Source organism: Dipodomys spectabilis, unplaced genomic scaffold, assembly GCF_019054845.1.
Source record: "Dipodomys spectabilis isolate Male_0828 unplaced genomic scaffold, ASM1905484v1 ptg000096l, whole genome shotgun sequence".
NCBI classification, from domain to species: domain Eukaryota; kingdom Metazoa; phylum Chordata; class Mammalia; order Rodentia; family Heteromyidae; genus Dipodomys; species Dipodomys spectabilis.
This window is the reverse complement of record NW_024870773.1, coordinates 3,554,636-3,572,798: the sequence shown is the minus strand read 5'-3', so window position 1 is coordinate 3,572,798 and position 18,163 is coordinate 3,554,636. Positions and strand designations below refer to the sequence as shown.

General features: G+C 36.7%; 1 protein-coding gene across 1 annotated transcript in view; it reads right to left on the bottom strand.

The window, feature by feature from the left end:
- The window catches only part of Odad2 (outer dynein arm docking complex subunit 2), a 135,690-nt gene that overhangs the window by 62,810 nt on the left and 54,717 nt on the right, over window positions 1-18,163 (bottom strand). Inside the window, exons 15-16 of the mRNA XM_042686207.1 lie at window positions 17,009-17,251; window positions 5,807-5,921 (exon numbers count right to left, since the gene is read on the bottom strand). Of these exons, the coding sequence (XP_042542141.1) occupies window positions 5,807-5,921; window positions 17,009-17,251 (358 nt within the window). The remainder of the gene's footprint in view (window positions 1-5,806; window positions 5,922-17,008; window positions 17,252-18,163) is intronic.

The window sequence follows — 18,163 nt, the reverse complement described above, 5'->3', positions numbered from 1 at the left end:
TGTGCTCAGGAAGCTGGCCTTGTCCACACGCAGGGCCCAACATTACAGCCTAACATTGTCCCCAGCATGTATTCTAACCTCAAAAGTCCCTCCCCTCCCCTCCCTTCCCCTCCCCTCCTTCCCTTTTCTTTTCCCTCCACTCTCTCCCCCTCCCCCTCCCCTCTTTTCTCCCCTCCTCCACTACTCTTCCTTCTGAAGCATACTCTTCCCTCCCCACCCTCCCTTCCCTTTCCTTCCCAGGAGTCAAGCTCAGATTTCTCTAATCGTTTGTTTGTTAGAGGATCCTTATAGCACTGCTTTTTAAATTACTTTGCAGTTTTTATTTCCACCAAGATCAAAAATCAAAATCAAACATTATTTTCTGAACAAGTAAAAAGCTTAAGTTTAAGGTTACAAGGTCAAACGCTCTTACAGATACATTACTGATTTAGAAGACAGAATGTTTGAATTTGCTTTCTAAACCTATGACTGACTGTACTACACACTCACGGGACTAACTCTATAATGGCAATCCTGGCTCGTATCTAATGCATAAGGAATTGGCTGTGATAAATTAATATCAATTATATGATTAAAATTGACATGAATTACAACACTTTTTATTTCTTAAAAAAGCCAGATATATTTAAAGTGCCTTTTTTCTTCATAAAATTATTTTAAGAACTCATTCATGGAAAGAAACTGCATTCAGAAAATTTCTGTTCAGTGACATTCACAGAAAGTAATAAAACTAAAAATGCGATGATATTTGAGTAGAGAAACATAGATCTTATAAAGGTTGGCAGAAAGCATGAAAGTATTTGCAATTACACATTCTTTACATGGCTCCTGTTATTTTTCAACATCTTATTATTCGTGCAGCACAAATTTGAGTTGACTTTCTGCAGCAGTGGGTTTTGCTTCTTAAGAACAAAGAATTTACTGCAGAGCTTTGCCAGGTTGGGTTGCTGCCTTCTTTACAGCGCTAGTTCTTAATACTGAACACCTGCCCCACCGCCAGTTCCTCCAAAAATGTGTTTGATCATTGAGCTTGAAAGCAATGGCTTTCCACTCCCATTTACAAATAGCTCACATTTTTTTGAGAAACAGTTATTAGTCTGTGACCAGACTCACAGCTCATGAAACATACTAAACAGCACCACAATGGAGGTCAAATCTCAGGGTATTTTGTCACAGTTTGTGATCATCATTGGAAAAATTTACTTTCCCAATTCCTAATGTGGAAAATACCTTCAATGGTAAACTTAAAGAAAAATCTTCACAAAAATGTCCAGTGGATTTTTTCTATAACTAGGTAACTACAGTTTGACCTTTGGTGCTTCAGTTGTTAAATTAAAGAGCACAGAATATGACAGGTGCTGGTGGCTCATGCCTATCATCCTAGCTATTCAGGAGGCTGGGATATGAGGATCATAGTTCAAAGCCAGCCTGGGCAGGAAAGTCTTATCTTCCAAAAAGCCAAAAGTGGTGGAGTGCTAGCCTTGTGTATAAAAGGTAAAGGACAGCATCCAGTCCCTGAGTTCAAGTACTTAGACAGGCACCCAAAAAAAAAAGGAAAGAAAGAAAAGAATAAAGGAAAGAAAGAAAAGAATAAAGGAAAGAAAGAAAGAAAAGAATAAAGGAAAGAAAGAAAGAAAAGAATAAAGGAAAGAAAGGAAGGAAGGAAGGAAGGAAGGAAGGAAGGAAGGAAGGAAGGAAGGAAGGAAGGAAGGAAGGAAGGAAGGAAGGAAAAGGAAGGAACGAAGGAAGGAAGGAACGAAGGAAGGAAGGAAGGAGGGAGAGAAAGAGTTGTAGTCATTTTTGGTTTTTGTTGCTGCTGTTGTTGGCTATAAAGTGAATCTTTACAATCTATGTACTCAAGGTTGTTTTGTTTTGTTGTTGTTTTTCCAGTCCTGGGGCTTGAATTCAGGGCCTGGGCACTGTTCCTGAGCTGCTCCTTTTTTTTTTTTTTTTGCCAATCCTGGGATTTGAACTCAGGGCCTGGGCACTGTCGTTAAGCTTCTTTTTCTCAAGGCTAGCATTCTATCACTTGAGCCACAGCACCACTTCCAGCTTTTTCTGCTTAGGTGGTACTAAGGAATCGAACTCGGGGCTTCATGCATGCTAGGCAAGCACTCTACCACTGAGCCACATTCCCAGCACTCCCTGAGCTTCTTTTGCTCAAGACTGGCACTCTACCACTTGAGCCACAGCTCCACTTCTGGTTTTTTCTATTTATGTGGTGCTGAGGAATCGAACCCAGGCTTCATGCATGCAAGGCAAGCACTCTACCACTGAGCCACCTTCCCAGCTCTATATTCAAGTTTTCCTTCAGCAATTCACCTTAAGGAAACTGATTATGTGTGACCTTAAAAACACTGATTATGTGTGAAATGGTAACTGCTCTGTACAGCACCTTAATAATAATAAATTATATTTTAATAAAAATAGCATGTTCCCCCTTAGTAACTATCTTCCTTTTTACCTATTTTAATATCCTATTTTCTTTCTTCCTGTGTTTACATTTTTAGTTAGCTACTAGACTTTATTTTGTAGATAAATGTTTGGCCATGTCTACCCTTTATTTTTCATTTTCTTTTACTAAATTTATTATTCTGTCAGATAACTTTTAATTTTGAAAACTTCTCTTACTCTGTAAATATTCCTTTTAAAATTTTTAGGAAATATCTGGGAGTTGGTTCTTTGAAAAGATAAATGACATTGATAACCTGTTAGCCCAATAGACCAAAAGAAAGACCCAAACTAATAAAATTAGAAAAAAAAAGGAGGATATTACAGCAATACCCAGGAAATCCAGAAGATCATTAGGGAATATGTTGAAAGCCTGTATTCTAATGAACTGGAACATCTAGCAGAAATAGATACATTTCTAGATACATTTGACCCACAAAATTGAATCAAGAAGATATAAACCAGTCAAGCCAATCTATATAAAGAAATGAAGTCACAACAGTTATAAAGAGATTCCAAAACAAAGAAGAGCCTAGGACTGGATGGATCTGTGTCCAAATTCTATCAAACCTTTGAAGAAGACCCAATGCTACTCCTCTACAATCTATTCCAAGGAACAGAAAGAAGGTAACGTTTTCAAACACCCTAATACTAAAACACAATAAGGATATAACAACCAAGAAAATTATAGACCAATTTCTTTGACAAAGATAGATGAAAAAAAATCTCAATAAAATACTGGCACCCCAAATTCAATAATATACTAAAAAGAATATCCCTGTAATCAAGTTGGTTTTATCCCAGGGATGCAAGGATGGCTCAATACACTCATCATAAGTAAATCAATAAACATAAGACATCATATAAATAGACTCAAGTATAAAAATCACATGATTATCTCAATGCAGGAAAGGCCTTTGGCAAAATTCAACATCTTTTCATAGTGAAAATTCTGAAGAAACTAGCAATGGAAGGAGCAGACCTCACCATAATAAAAGGTATATAGGAAAAATTTATGGTCAACATCATGGTAAATAGGAAGCAATGATGGTCACTTTTCCAACTCTTATTCCACATAGTTGTGAAATTCTTAGCCAGAGCAATAAAGCAAGAGAAGGAAATAAAAAATAATTCAGAGAGGAAAGAAAGAAGACAATTTATCCCTGTTTACAGACAATATGATCCTATACTTAAATGTTTTAATAATCTTACCAATAAGGGGCATTATGGGACTATAATAGAAGGGTTGAATTTGTCCAAAGTTCACTATTCCCATCTACAGAATTATCACAATAAAACAACCCCCTTGTACTATTATGTAAGCTAGGAAAAAACATTTTGTTTTCAAAAGTGGCCTATTTATCCATACTATTCCTTATATCTGTCTGGAGATATTAATTTTTAAAACTGAGTGGTATATTCTGTTCCTTCCCTTATCTCCATTTCCTTTGGAGTTAATTATGCTTATCAAACTTAGTCTGTTTTGAGCTGGGAAGGCGGCTCAGTGGTAGAGCACTTGCCTTGCATGCATGAGGCCCTGGCTTTGATTCCTCAGCACCACATAAGCAGAAAAAGAAAAAAAAAGCCGCAAGTGGCCCTGTGGCTCAAGTGGTAGAGCGCTAGCCTTGAGCTGAAGAGCCCAGAGTTCAGGCTCTCAACCGGACCCCCTCCCCCAAAAAGAAAAAAACTTAGTCTGTTTTATACTACTCATGTTTCTTAAATATTTAGTATTTGTTGAATATTTCTGAATAACAGACTAAGCTGCTAGTTGATAAACCTGCTAAGAATTATGCTTCAAGCTAAGCACATCTATCTTTGCATTAGAGGCTTATAATGCTTCCTAAACAGTGTCATTTAAATTTTACATTTAAACTTTTTTCTTTACATTTTAATAGGAATAACAATGTATATGTGCTTCTGACATATCTTTTTTGCTTAATATATGAGATTTATCATGTTGATGAATACATTGCTTAAATGATTCCTTTTTATTTATGAATTATAGGATACAGTATATGAATAAACTATTCAACCTTTTGTCCATTTTCTCCTAGGTGAACATTTGAGATCTAAAATATTTTATGTGATAAAAAGAGTTCCATTAATGTTTTCATAAACAAAAATATCTACTTCTGGCATATGCCATATCTCACTTTCTACATTTAGGATAATATCTAGAGTTATGCAGATATAGCTTTAGCAATAAAGATTTCCAAGAGAAATCTAAACATAAAAAATGTTAAGTCAAGATTAAAGAAGCAGGCTAGTTTTGAGGGCACAGGTCTGTCATCCATCTACTTGGGAGGCTGAGGTTGTGTGGGCTATGTAGTAAATTCAAGGCCAACCTAGAAAATAAACAGACAGAAAGAGAAAGAAAGAAACAAGGAAAGAGAGAGAAAAGGAAGGAAGGAAAGAAGGAAGGAGGGGGAAGAATGAGAGGGAAATAGAGAAAGAAAGAAAGAAAGAAAGAAAGAAAGAAAGAAAGAAAGAAAGAAAGAAAGAAAGAAAGAAAGAAAGAAAGAAAGAAAGAAAGAAAGAAAGAAAGAAAGAAAGAAAGGAAGGAAGGAAGGAGGGAAGGAGAGGGAGGGAGGGAAAAGAAGGAAAGAAGGAAGGAATGGGACAGAATGAGAGGGAGAGAGAAAGAAAGGAAGGAAGGAAGAAAGAAAGAAAGAGAAAGGAAGGAAAGAAGGAGAAAAAGGAAGGGAGGAGAAGGAAAGAAGGAGGAAAAGGAAGGAGACAGAATGAGAGGGAAAGAGAGAGAAAAGAAAGAAAAAAGAAAGGAAGGAAGGAAGGAAGGAAGGAAGGAAGGAAGGAAGGAAGGAAGGAAGGAAGGAAGGAAGGAAGGAAAAGAAAGAAGAAAGGAAGGAGCATGGACATGGGACATGGAAGGGATAGTTCATGGTTGGTTCACAGATGGTAATACTGGCTACTTGGGAAACCTAAGATTTTAGCCAAAAGCTGAATGATTACACTTCAAGCCCAGACTAGGCAGAAAAGTTCAAGAGACTATCTAAAAAATAACCAGAAGAAAACATTGCTGGAGATATGGGATCAGGTGGTAGAGCTCAGTCTAACAAGCATAAGTCCTGGAGTTTGAACCTCAGTAACATCTAGATAGATAGATAGATAGATAGATAGATAGATAGATAGATAGATAGATAGATAGATAGATAGATAGATAGATAGATAGATAGATAGATAGATAGACAGACAGATAGATAAAAATTTGACATTAATATTGTTTTACATTTTCTTCCACCAGATCAATCTGACCAAAATACATCAAATACTAGTAACCTAAAGTGAAATGTTAGAGGTTCTAGAAGAGAATGGTTTGCAGTCTCTTCCTTCCTACCTTTGCATTTTGGATGCAGGGACACAGAGCCCACGCTGCAGAGGCCTTGACATCTGGGTGTGGATTTTTCAACAAGGACCACAGCAAACGAACTCCATCTAAACGATCAATTATTCTGTGGTGAAGGCAAAACAGAAGTGATACAAATGATCATTCTTAATCAAATGAAAATTTAAATAGCTTACCTACCTATTACATAATTCCAATTCATTTTCTTCTTTAGATTTTTTGGTTGCTTTTTGTGTGTTTTATTGTATGCTTTTGCTGTTTTGATAGATTTGTTTTTTGTAAAACTTTGAGGAGAACAGAATTAATACCACAGTGTCAAATCTCCAGACCTCAGATTTCACTTTAGAATTTTCATGATAAAGAAAGCAAGCTACAGGGTAATTAACAGTTCCCCTCGACTGAAAATCAGGCCCCATAACTTTTTAATTAGCTGTACACAGTTACCTAAATGTTTAAAAAAAGAAAGAAAAAGAAATACTGGTTTCTTTCCTATTAATAACATCTAAATACTTTCCAAAACAAATATTTATGCCTCAAATCTGTGCAGTGACCTATATTTAAATAATTTTTGTCAATATTTGAGTTACCTTACTATAAGGCATATTTTAAACTCCTTCAGTGCTAATTTAGCATTAGGAATTAAAATCATTACACCACAGTGAATGTGTTGTTGGGCACAAATAAAACAAAACTCGTTTTCTGCAAGCTCCCTTCTGAGCAAGCCTAACACTGCAGACTATGTGGTAGTTACCTAAGCATACTGTAATCAAAATAACTTCATGACTAGCTGAAAAGTGAATATTGTCAGAGAAATCACTGCAACATCTGTCATCTGTTTATATGCCCAGGTGGTAGCACAACCTTGTAGTGCGGCCCATGGAGTACTTGAAGCAAAGGCAGCAGAACAAAACTTAATATCCACAAATGTGGCTTTGTTGCAGACACAGATATTAAACTCTAAGCAGATTAGGGGAGAAAAAAAGATAAAGAACACCCAAATTCCATTGACTTTTCCTCTCCAATTGCATTAGGTACATGCAGCAATTCTCCATGGGTAGAAAAAAAATTTGACCAGCCTAAAGGCCATTCAAACTCGTCCTTGAAAATTGAAATTTAGGCATTGTGAGGTACATGTCATAGTCTCCGAGTCTCCTGTCAGTCTACTGCAAAGATGGTCAATGTACCCAAAACCAGAAGGACTTTCTGTAGGAAGTATGGCAAGCACCAGCTTCACAAAGTGACCAGCACAAAAAGACAAAGATTCCCTGTATTGCCCAAGGAAAGAGGCACTATGATTGGAAGCAGAGTGGCTATGGTGGGCAGGCCAAGCCAATATTCCAAACGAAAGCTGAAAGCCATCAAGAAGATTGTGTTGAGGCTAGAATGTGTTGAACCTAACTGTAGATCCAAGAGGATGCTGGTCATTAAGTATTTTGAACATTAAGTATTTGAGACAAGAAGAAAAAGGGCCACGTGATTTAGTTCTAAACTTTTGATTTTTTTGGTTTTAATTTTGAGGGAAAGATTTTGAAGCTATAGAATTACCTGGTGGAAAACTAATACATGACAGAAAATACTGCCCCCCCCAACAAAAAAAAAAAAAAAGAAAAGAAAAGAAGAAGAAAATTGGAATTTAAGCCAGGAGCTGGTGGCTCACTCCTGTAATCCTAGTTACTCAGGAAGTTGAGATCTAGCAATCACTGTTTGAAAGCCTAGGCAGAAAAGTCTTTACCAAAAATGCCAGAAGTAGAGCTGTGGCTTAGGAGGTAGAGTTCTAGCCTTGACTGAAAAAAAAAAGCTCAGTGACTGCACCCAGGCCCTGAAATCAAGCCCCAGGACCAACCCTAGAAAGAAAATTGACATTTAAAAATAATCTATTTTCGGGCTGGGAAGGTGGCTCAGTGGCAGAGTGCTTGCCTTGCATGCCTGAGGCCCTGGGTTCGATTCCTCAGCACCACATAAGCAAAAAGAAAAAAGCCGGAAGTGGTGCTATGACTCAAGTGGTAGAGTGCTAGCCTTGAGCTGAAGAGCTGAGGGACAGCGCCCAGGCCCAGAGTTCAGGCCCCACAACCGGACCCCCCAAAAAAAAATCTATTTTCCTGGTTACTTTAGATGAGGTTGCCAAGAAAAAAAGGTATTATTTCAAAAGCTTCAAGTTGGGTATCAGCTTGGAATAAATTTGTGCAGTGGGTGATGTAAATAGTAAAAATTATTTCTAATAAGAAGAAAGGTACCTCAAGAAATTATTTGGGGGTGGCTCTGATCAAGATGCATTGTATTTGTAAACCATTCTCTTAAATGGAAACTCCTTTGTACAACTTGTTAAAGATAATAAAACTTTTTTAAAAGTAAGTATTTGAAGCCCAAGTTTAAACACTTTTTATGCTTATGGCTTCCTATCAGTATCATGTTGTAAGAAAACAAAGTATTAGATATCACTGTATAGAAACTGTAAGTATTCTGAATACTTCAGGAAGAAATGAAGAAATTTCTTTCTTCTTTCATCCTTTTCTTTCTTTCCATCCTTTTCTTTCTTTCCATTCTTTTTTCCTTCTTTCTTTCCTTTCTTTTCTTTGTTTTTCTTCCTTTCTTTCTTTCTTCCTTTCTTTCTTTCTTCCTTTCTTCCTTTCTTTCTTTCTTTTTCTATGTGTGTGTGTGGGGGGGGGTGGCTTGAACTCAGGGCCTATGCTCTATCACTTAGCTTTTTTTTGTTCAAGGCTAGAAACCTACCACTGAGCCACTGCTATGTCTTTTTGGTGGTTTATTGGAGATAGGAGTCTCACAGATACTCTAGCCCAGGTTGGCTTTGAACTTCTGCTTCCTGGGTAGCTAGGATTGCAAGCATGAGCCACTAGCACCAGCTTAGTATGCTTTTTAAAAGTTTAAAGTAATGAAAACAAAAGAAGATACCAATAACTGACCCCCAAATGGTGCTCTACTCAAACCAGTTGTCTACCAGGCTTGATCAAGAGAAGCACCAGCAGTGTCTGAGGTAATGAAAATGTTCTAATTCTCAGCGTGATGACAGATAAAGAAGTCCCTCACTCCTAGCAAGTTACCAGTATGTTCACTTACATTATATGTATGGATTATATCTTAGAAATTCAAAGCTTAATATTGCTTTGGGTTCACTTAAAAACCCACATATTGCCTCACACAGCAAATAACATTCTACAAGCTCATTTATTCAGCTCTCAAATCAAGCACATATTGCATTTGGCCAGCTAAGATATGTTATGTGATTAATTAAAATCTACATAATGCTCAAAGAAGAAATGCCCAGTGTCTGTTTTTGTTGTTCTTTTTTTTAATTGAGATCTAGAAGATTAAGCAATTCAATTACTTTTCACTTTGCAGTTTTACATCTCAGTTAAAACTACATGTCTTAAATATATGCAGGAAAGCAAATAAGGAGGAACAATGTTATTCTACAAACATGTTAAACATATATTTTGTATCCTGTATAAACCCTGTATAAACACTAGTTCTGTGGCAAAAGGAATATATGGGAAGCCACAGAGGCTAAATCCCTTCCATATACAACATAGCTTTACTTCTCTTCCTTTTTAGAAAGAACAAATAAATCCTATGTAAAACATCTTTTAAAAACTATGTAAATGCAGCATAATTATGTTTGAGCCACAAAAGCCAGGCAATTGGGAGTTACAGATCCCATGGTAAGTTTTCATTTGTCCTGGTGTGTCTAATTTGTAGAAGAGCCTTTCATTACATGATCACATAACACTGGTCCATGTAACAATCAGTTCAACAAACATTTATTTTACAGTGTGTGGAAGGAAAATATTTTATTGCATATATTGTGGGCAATTAGTATACCATTTAAGTAAATGGTTGCATAAAATTTCCTAGATTCCTGGGAACTTCCAAATATTAATAAAACCATACTACACAATTCTCTTCTAAAGCACATGAAATTGAATGTTTTTATAGAAAATATGTTGACCTTTCTATCTGAAGGTTATTTTTATAAAACAGAGAATTTATAACATTAGGATTTCAGTATGTTTTAAGTTGTGTATACAGCCTTTGTGTAAAAGAACATTGGTTACTCATACCTGTAATCCTAGTTACTTGGGAGGCAGAGATTCAAACCAAATGATTGAAATCAAACCAGGCAGTCAAATCCATCAGACTCTTATCTCTAACCACCAAAAAGCCGAAGTAGAGGTGTGGTTCAAGTGGTAGACGCCAGCCTCGAGTGAAAAAGTTAAGGGACAGAGCCTAGGCCTTGAGTTCAAGCACACTATTGGGGCCCACAGGCATGCGCACACATACATTACAAAAGAACACTGGAGATTAAATAAATCATGAAGGTACATGAGTTCATAACACTTTTTAAATAAAAGCATTCATCACTATTGGGTCTTTAACAAGTGATATATTTGAAAATTGATTTTTTTAAGCCCGTGAAGAAAAACACATCAATCTGACTTTTTTATATTAGAATCACCAAGATTGAAATATCACAGCTATCAGTTCTGTGACAAACATTGTAAAGTGATTAGATTATAGAAATAAAATCCCTTAATACCTCAGACAAAAAGATCATATAACCTACAGAGAAAAAAAATTAAATTAGAGAGTATTTTTAAAATATTATGAAGCAGGCAATACTGGAGCAGCAGGGTGTGTGTGTGTGTGTGTGTGTGTGTGTGTGTGTGTGTGTGTGTGTGTGTGTGTGTGTGTGTGTGTGTGTGTGCTGGTCTCAGGCTTTTACTCAAGGACTGTGTTCCCCTCCTGACTCTGTGGTGGTTAGTTGGAGATAAAAGTCTCACAGGCTTTCCTGCCCAGACTAGCTTTGAACTGCAATGTTCATGCACAAACTCCCAAGTAGCTAGGCTTGTAGTGGTAAGCCACAGACACTTGGCCTAGAGCAATGTTTTTGTTTTTTGTTTTTGTTTTTTAACACAGTGAAATAAAGTTAAAATCAGCGATATTACAGCTACCTAGGCTGTCCTCCAGGTATGTGTGGAAAATGGCCTCAACCTATAAGAACTTCCTTTCATGAATGAGCCACAAACCATTAAACTTGATAATTATACAGATATATACATCCATGCATATATATATATATATATATCACTGATACATATGTACACATAGACACACATACACACACATACATACACATATGTCATTGTTGATCTAAGATTAAAAGGCAGGGCATTAGGTGGAGCAATAATGTCTGAGTGTTAATTATCATGGCAAAATAGAAATAATGCATTTAGAAAGATGGAAGGAAAAGTAAGAAGGAAAAAGAAACTCAGAACATAGAAAAAAGCTGTAAGCTAAAAGACACAAAATGAGCTAGAGGTATGGTTCAGTGGTAATAGCCACTTGTCTTAAAAGTAAGAGGCTCTAAGTTCAAACATCATTAGTATAAAAAGATAAAAATAAAGATACCAATGGAAATGAAGAAACTTCACAGCAAATGACAACCTAAGAAAACAGCACAATGTAGGCATGAGAAAAGTTTAAGGTACAAAGGCAGACAACCACTAGAATAAAAACAGGGAAGGGAAAGATGATTCAATAATTAGGAATGAAGTAAACAAAAAAAAAATCTATGTTAAAAAATAAAGTCCTGGGGGCTGGGAAGGTGGCTCAGTGGTAGAGTGCTTGCCTTGCATGCATGAGGCCCTGAGTTCGATTCTTCAGTACCACATAAGCAAAAAGCCAGAAGTGGTGCTGTGGCTCAAGTAGTAGAGCGCTAGCCTTGAGCTGAAGAGCTGAGGGACAGCACCCAGGCCCCATGACCCGACCAAAAAATAAATAAATAAATAAATAAATAAATAAAGTCCTGTTAAACTACTACTTAGCTAAAAGGGAGACATCCACTGAAGGAAAAGATATCCATGGAAGGAAAACATTAAATAATAGACCAATGGGAGATTGTCTAACTCTCCCTTTGTATGGTGAGACTGAGAGGAAAGGGAGGTGTACAGGAACTCTTCTGCACTTAGAGCTGCAACTCTTCTGTAAGTCTAAGTGCCATTTCAAAGGAGAAGTTAACAAGAATTTTTTTTTAAAGAACCTGAGGTATGGAAAATAAATCATAGCTATTTCTGGAGTATTTATCTTCCATATATTTAGATATTTGAAATGTATAGTGTTTTATTAGAAAATTATGTTCCCTCAAACACAAGTGTGAACTTTTTTTGCAATATTCCTGTGCTTTTTTTATATACTTGAAGGCCAAATTACCTCCAGATGACTTGAATACATATCAAATAAAGACATTCAAAGTCAACAGGGAAAATTCAACAAGAAAAATCTCTACCTTTATGCAAACTTAACATTTAGGAGTAACTATTGTCCTACTTTAGAAGCCAAGGGCATCATTAATTTGAAATCATTTACATTGTTTTTCAAAGCAGTAATCCAGAGTAAAAATCCAATAATGTTTTACAAAGTCATTTAAAAAATCGCTTGTCTCAGTAGCTCAACTATTATTATTATAAAGATGATAGTTCTGACTCTTACTGAGAAATATATTAGGGATATGAGTTGCTTATGTTTTTCATTGCACAAAGTTAATAAAACTGCAGTGAGAGTTGACATGTTTATCCTGAGGTAGGACTTAAGTTTTAGCCGCAGCTACAAATCATTAACACATAAAAGCACTAGTCATTAACATAAGTTCTAACCTATGAATTGTGTGAGAATTGCATAGAGGAGAAGTATCTATCATTTCCTTACACCTAATGTAAAGCTCCAAGATGCAATAAATCCTGAACTACTAGCAATAATAGCCACGTCTGAAATACAATGCCACGAGTAATATTGTTTGGATTTTCACCAAATTTAAAATGCTGTTTTCCGAAAATGCCTTAGTGTATTTATAAAACAAAACATTTGCAAGAAAGCCATACTGCGTACATTACATGTACAAAAGGTTGTTACATGAGAAAGGGTAGTTTTAAATTCTTAACATATTAAATGCTTTTCTAAAGAATTTGACACATTTTAATGACTCTCCTTTAAACACTCTTTTTTTTTTCCTTACTCACTTTTATAGTTTCCCTTAAAACTTAATGAATGATTCTAGTCACTATCTTTACAGTTATCTTGTGTGTGTGTGTGTGTGTGTGTGTGTGTGTGTGTGTGTGTATACATGCATTTTCCTTAAAAACTTAGTTCAAGAATCGGTTTCCCAGCTCATATTTGCAATTCCAGTTACTCAAGAGGCAGCCATTAGGAGGACTGCAATTTAAGGCCCGTCTGAGGAAAATATTAGCAAAATTTCATCTTTAATAAAAAAAAAAAGCTATGTGTGGTGTGTGTGAGTTCAGATTTGTAATCCCAGTTTCGTTAACAGTAGGCAGGAAGACTGTAATCTGAGGCCAGCCCAAGGCAAAAAGTGAGAATCTACTTAGAAAATAGCTAAAGCAAAGGTGTGATTCAAGTGGTGAAGCATCTGCCTAGCAAGCATGAGGATCTAGGGTCAACAGAATTCTCCATAGCTCTGTAGTCTGTAAGCTACCTTCACCTCTGGCCTGCAATGATCATGGGTGTTCATGTCTACTCATCCTTAAAACCTTAAAACCCTTCCAATGTAGCCTAAGTACCAAGGCCTGAATTATAATTGCCTATTTACACGTTAACATCACACCCCCAAACCTGCTTGATTGCGAGTCATGTTCAGAGGTAGGACTCTTAAGAGGTAATTGGATCATAAGGACTCTGACCTCATTAATGAACTATTTTATTCATGGATTCACAGCTTTTGAGAGATAGTGGGCCAAGATGAGAAAGAAAATCCTAGCAGTATACCCTTGAAAGGTGTATATTTTTTCTCCAGCCTCTTCTTCTATCTCTCTTTGCTTTGTGTCTGCCCATTAAATGATCCACTTTGCTCTATTATGTGTGTGAAATATGATGTTCTGCCCTGCTGAAAAGCCCAAGACAGTGAACCCAATGCTGAAACTTCTACAAAAATGAGCCAAAATAAACCTTCCCTTCCTTTAAACTGATTTCCTCAAGTATTTTGTCACAGTGATGAAAACGGGCTGGAGGACTAGAATGAAAAGGCAAATACTTCAGAGATCAAACTTAAGAACTTAAATTCGGTGTTATAGCACTAAGAAGTAACTGAAGGTTCTTTGTAAAAGAACAAAATGATCAGATAGGTACTTTAGGGAGATAATCTTTAAAGCTGTGTAAGCAGGTATTGAAAGAGGAGGAAATGCCTAGGGCTGTGATCCCACAGAATCTATTTCAACAGGATCTATTCTAAATAAAAGTACAGAATGGTAACTGAGAGCAGAGAAAATAAAATTATTCAAAGCAACTTCTAAGGAATTGGTAGTTGAGTACATTTGAATAGACAAAAAGGAAAAGTCAACAATGACAAATTCATAAAGCCATTTCTGACAAGGACCTCAGGATTTAATGAATTCCATGCATAAAAGAAAATACTGTAGAAAATTATTTCTCTTAAAGTTACCATGTGAACAATTCAGATCACTTACTGTCTGAAGCATCTAAGACTAAGGATCTAGATACCAAACTCAAAAACTTTACAGCATCATTAAAAAGTGTGATTAAAGACATATAGCTAAACATAGCTGTGAAGATCCAGAACTGAATCAAATCAAACAAGCTCTATGTTTAGTTTAGAGTTTTGAGCTACCTCTGAAGAGAAGGAGTGACAGAATACATACACAGATTCCAAATGCCAGAAAGGTGAGCTGAAAGGAAGGTAGATATCAAAAGAGTATGAATGCATAGTAATGATCAAATGCTGAAAAAAACAGTACAACACATTCCTGTATGCTTCTCTTCGTGGCCATTCAATGCACAGTGTTCTGTCTGTAGTAGCCTATGTGAATGGCACCCCCAGAGTTGTGCAGAATACATCTGTGCACAGAGCTTAAGAGCTTGGGTGTACATATTAACAAAGGGAACTAGAATAAAATGATAGAGATTAATGTATGCTTAAAAGAGGAAAATAATAAGTATCTCACAAGGATAGAATCTCATTCAGCCCTTGATCTAAAGCCTTAATAGTCAGAGGAGTTGCAGGATTGGATCCCCCCAGTATATAGAGATTTTAGTTCCACAGGGAGGAAGTTTCTCACCAGGAGAAAGGACCATGGTTCTGTTGGACTGGAAGTTAAAGTTGGACTCCTACCTCTAAATCAATACACAGAAGGGATTTATTGGCTGATTGGGGTGACTGGTGCCTAGCTATGAAGAGACATACCCTAGTGTCTACAAAGGAGTATATATGGATTCCAAGAGGCTCCTTAAGGTGTCTCTTAGTAATACCATGATTATAAAGTCAATGATAAAACAACAACCCAATCCAGACAAGACTCCCAAAGCCCAGACTATTCAGGATGAAGGTTTGAGTCACTCAGCAGGTAAAGAACTATACCAAGGTGAAGTTCTGGCTAAGGGCAAAGGAGGTAGTGCATGGAGAGTAGGAAATGGTTATAAATGCCAGCCATGATCAGGTGACCAGGGACCAAAGTGAAGACTGTAATTTTCAAGAAAATTTCTCATTTTATTGTTTTATGTGTGCTTAAATATGGCCTTGATTTTCTTCCCTCCTTTATCCTCTCTCACCATGTAAGATGAAATTTATCAACTTTACATCTTTGTATTTAATATTATTCACTTTTTGTAGTGGTATCTTAAATAAGGGATATTTAATACCACTCATGGAATGCCAGGAAAATAATGAATGCGTTATTCAGTGTGCGTGTGTGTGTGTGTGTGTGTGTGTGTGTGTGTGTGTGTGTGTGTGTGTATAATAGTTATATAATGTAAGACACAAGTATGATTTTGCTATTGCCTTCATTTACATATTAACTATCATTTAGAGAGATGTACATGAATAGCAAATTGATAAAGGATTGGATTGGCTTGTGATGGTTACATTTAAGTGTCAAGTCAGTTAGGGCTCAGTGTCCATGTATTTGGTAAATATTCTTCAGATTAACATTGTTAGAGATTAACACTCAGGGTGGTAAATGTTTGACTAAAGCAGTTTATATTTCATAATGCAAGTGAGAATCATCTATTTGAAAGACTGAAAAGAATTGAGGCCGACCTCCCATGACAAGAGGGAATTTTGCAAGCAGACTGCCTTGGGACTAACACTGAAGCTGTCTGAGTCTAGAGTCTATCAGTTTGCCCCCCATCAGTATTGATGCTTACCATGCATTCACACCTCCCATGAACCAACCACCAAAACTGCTCCTTCCCAGACAGATGCTCATATTATATATATATACATATATATATACATACACACACACATATACATACATACATATACATATGCACACATATATGTATATATACATTCATATATACACACATAGACATATACCTGTATATAAATTTATACATATGTAAGTAGATAGATGAATAGATATATAAATATATAGATAAAATACACAGTTGTCCTTCAGTATACATGGAGAATTGCTTCCAGAACCTTCCATAGGCTCACAAATATGCAGATATTCAAGTCCCTTCTATTAAATCCTAGAACATTTGAATACCTCTGCACATGCTCCTGTGTACTGTCAACTCTAGATTTTTTATAATATCGAATAGACTATAAATGTAATGTAAATAGTCATGCTTCTATATTGTCTGAGGAATGACAAGAAAAACGAGTCTCTATATATTCAATATACAGGTATTGTTTTCCTGAATATTTTCAATCTGCATTTAAATCCTACCTTCTTTATAGACAAAACTGTGAAGGATCACTTAAAGCATTACATAACTTAAAGCATTATCTCTTTTCCTCATCAGCTCACAATTTGGGGCTCCAAGTGTGTTTGCTGATTTGGCAAGAAATGAGGAGGAGAATCCCACAAGACTACATCAAACTACAGAGAAGCCCAGGTACACCAAACAATAGGTAATTGCTCTCTAAAAGGCAGAGAAAAGATCTGCTGATGACATAAACGTTTCCACATTGGAAAATGATTACTGGTTATTGTAAAGCCTCGGAATGTCCAACTCGGCTCTCCAGCTCATCAATACTAAAACCAAAGCATGCGTTAGTATTCTTGTGGTTATTTATACGATAACATGTGGCTTTTATCAGTGGTGTTTATCAATCCTAAGGGCTGACACTCTTCTACAACCACCCAAATGTTTCCTGCACCCCTCTTCCCTGCCATCTCTCCATCCCCTTGGAACACTTACAGCATACTTTCGGGTTCTACTGCACAAGCGCCGACAGCTTTTGTGACATTCACCAGGAGAGACTGGTTTATTCCAACCAGGAGGTTCACGAGTGGCTGAATGCCACCGCATTTCCGGACAAGAACTCGGTTTTCATGTTCATGGCAGCATTCTCCCAAGGCCCCAACCACATTTATAAGTACTTCCTCGGGCTGGTCGGTTAAGAGTCCCACCAAAGTTTCGATGGCTCTGTATTCCCGAAACCTGAATTCAGAGAGAGGGAGACAGAGAGACAGAGAAGACAGAGAGAGAGAGAGGGAGGGGGAAAATTAGTTAATGATATCAATAGTAAGAAAAGGAGCAGCTAAGAATTATTAAATGCTTCATGTTCATGCAACAACCCTCTGATGGAGAGACTATTTAATCTCCACTGTCCAATGACTCAACTGAAGCTTGATATATAGTAATATAGTAAGGCTGGTACCTCCTGACCCAGCCATCAGCTCAGACCTGCACCTGGGGTCACAAAATTGCACAGTCTCCAAGACAAGTATGGTTTCATCCAACAAGTCTGAGCATCTGTGATTCCAATCTGCTAGTTTTGTGCTGCCTAACAGAGACAATTTTACAAGAAGAATACTAAATATTTAATGGAAATGAATTCTCCTTTTAATCTATGCATCATTTTACCATACAGGCTTAAACAAAGTTATTTTGTGTTAGCACATGTGTTATTTCTTTTTATAGGAACTCATCAGGTAGAGACAAAAGCAGATGTTGTCTCAGAATATTCATGGAGTATATGGCCTCTGTAGATGAAGAGATAGATCTGAAGATTAAAATAAAATTTACAATAAAATGATGCAATCATATTTGAAAATAACTCTTCTTTGATTTTTTTTTTGAGACAGGATTTAAAAGGCTCATTCAGGCCTGGCCTTAAATTCATGATCCTCCTCCTGCCTCAGCTTCCCCAGTACTGAATTTACAAGTGTATGCTACCAGGCCCAGCTAAAACTGACTATAAGAATGGCTGGTTAGCATTCAGAGGATTCATCTCTTTTTCTTAGAAAAGGAAAAATAATGAAACTACTTCTATGTCTAAAGATTCAGTGAACCATTCATTCCTTCACTCTGAAACCTAAGAGATGTCTAGCTTACATGGCTGTCCAAATG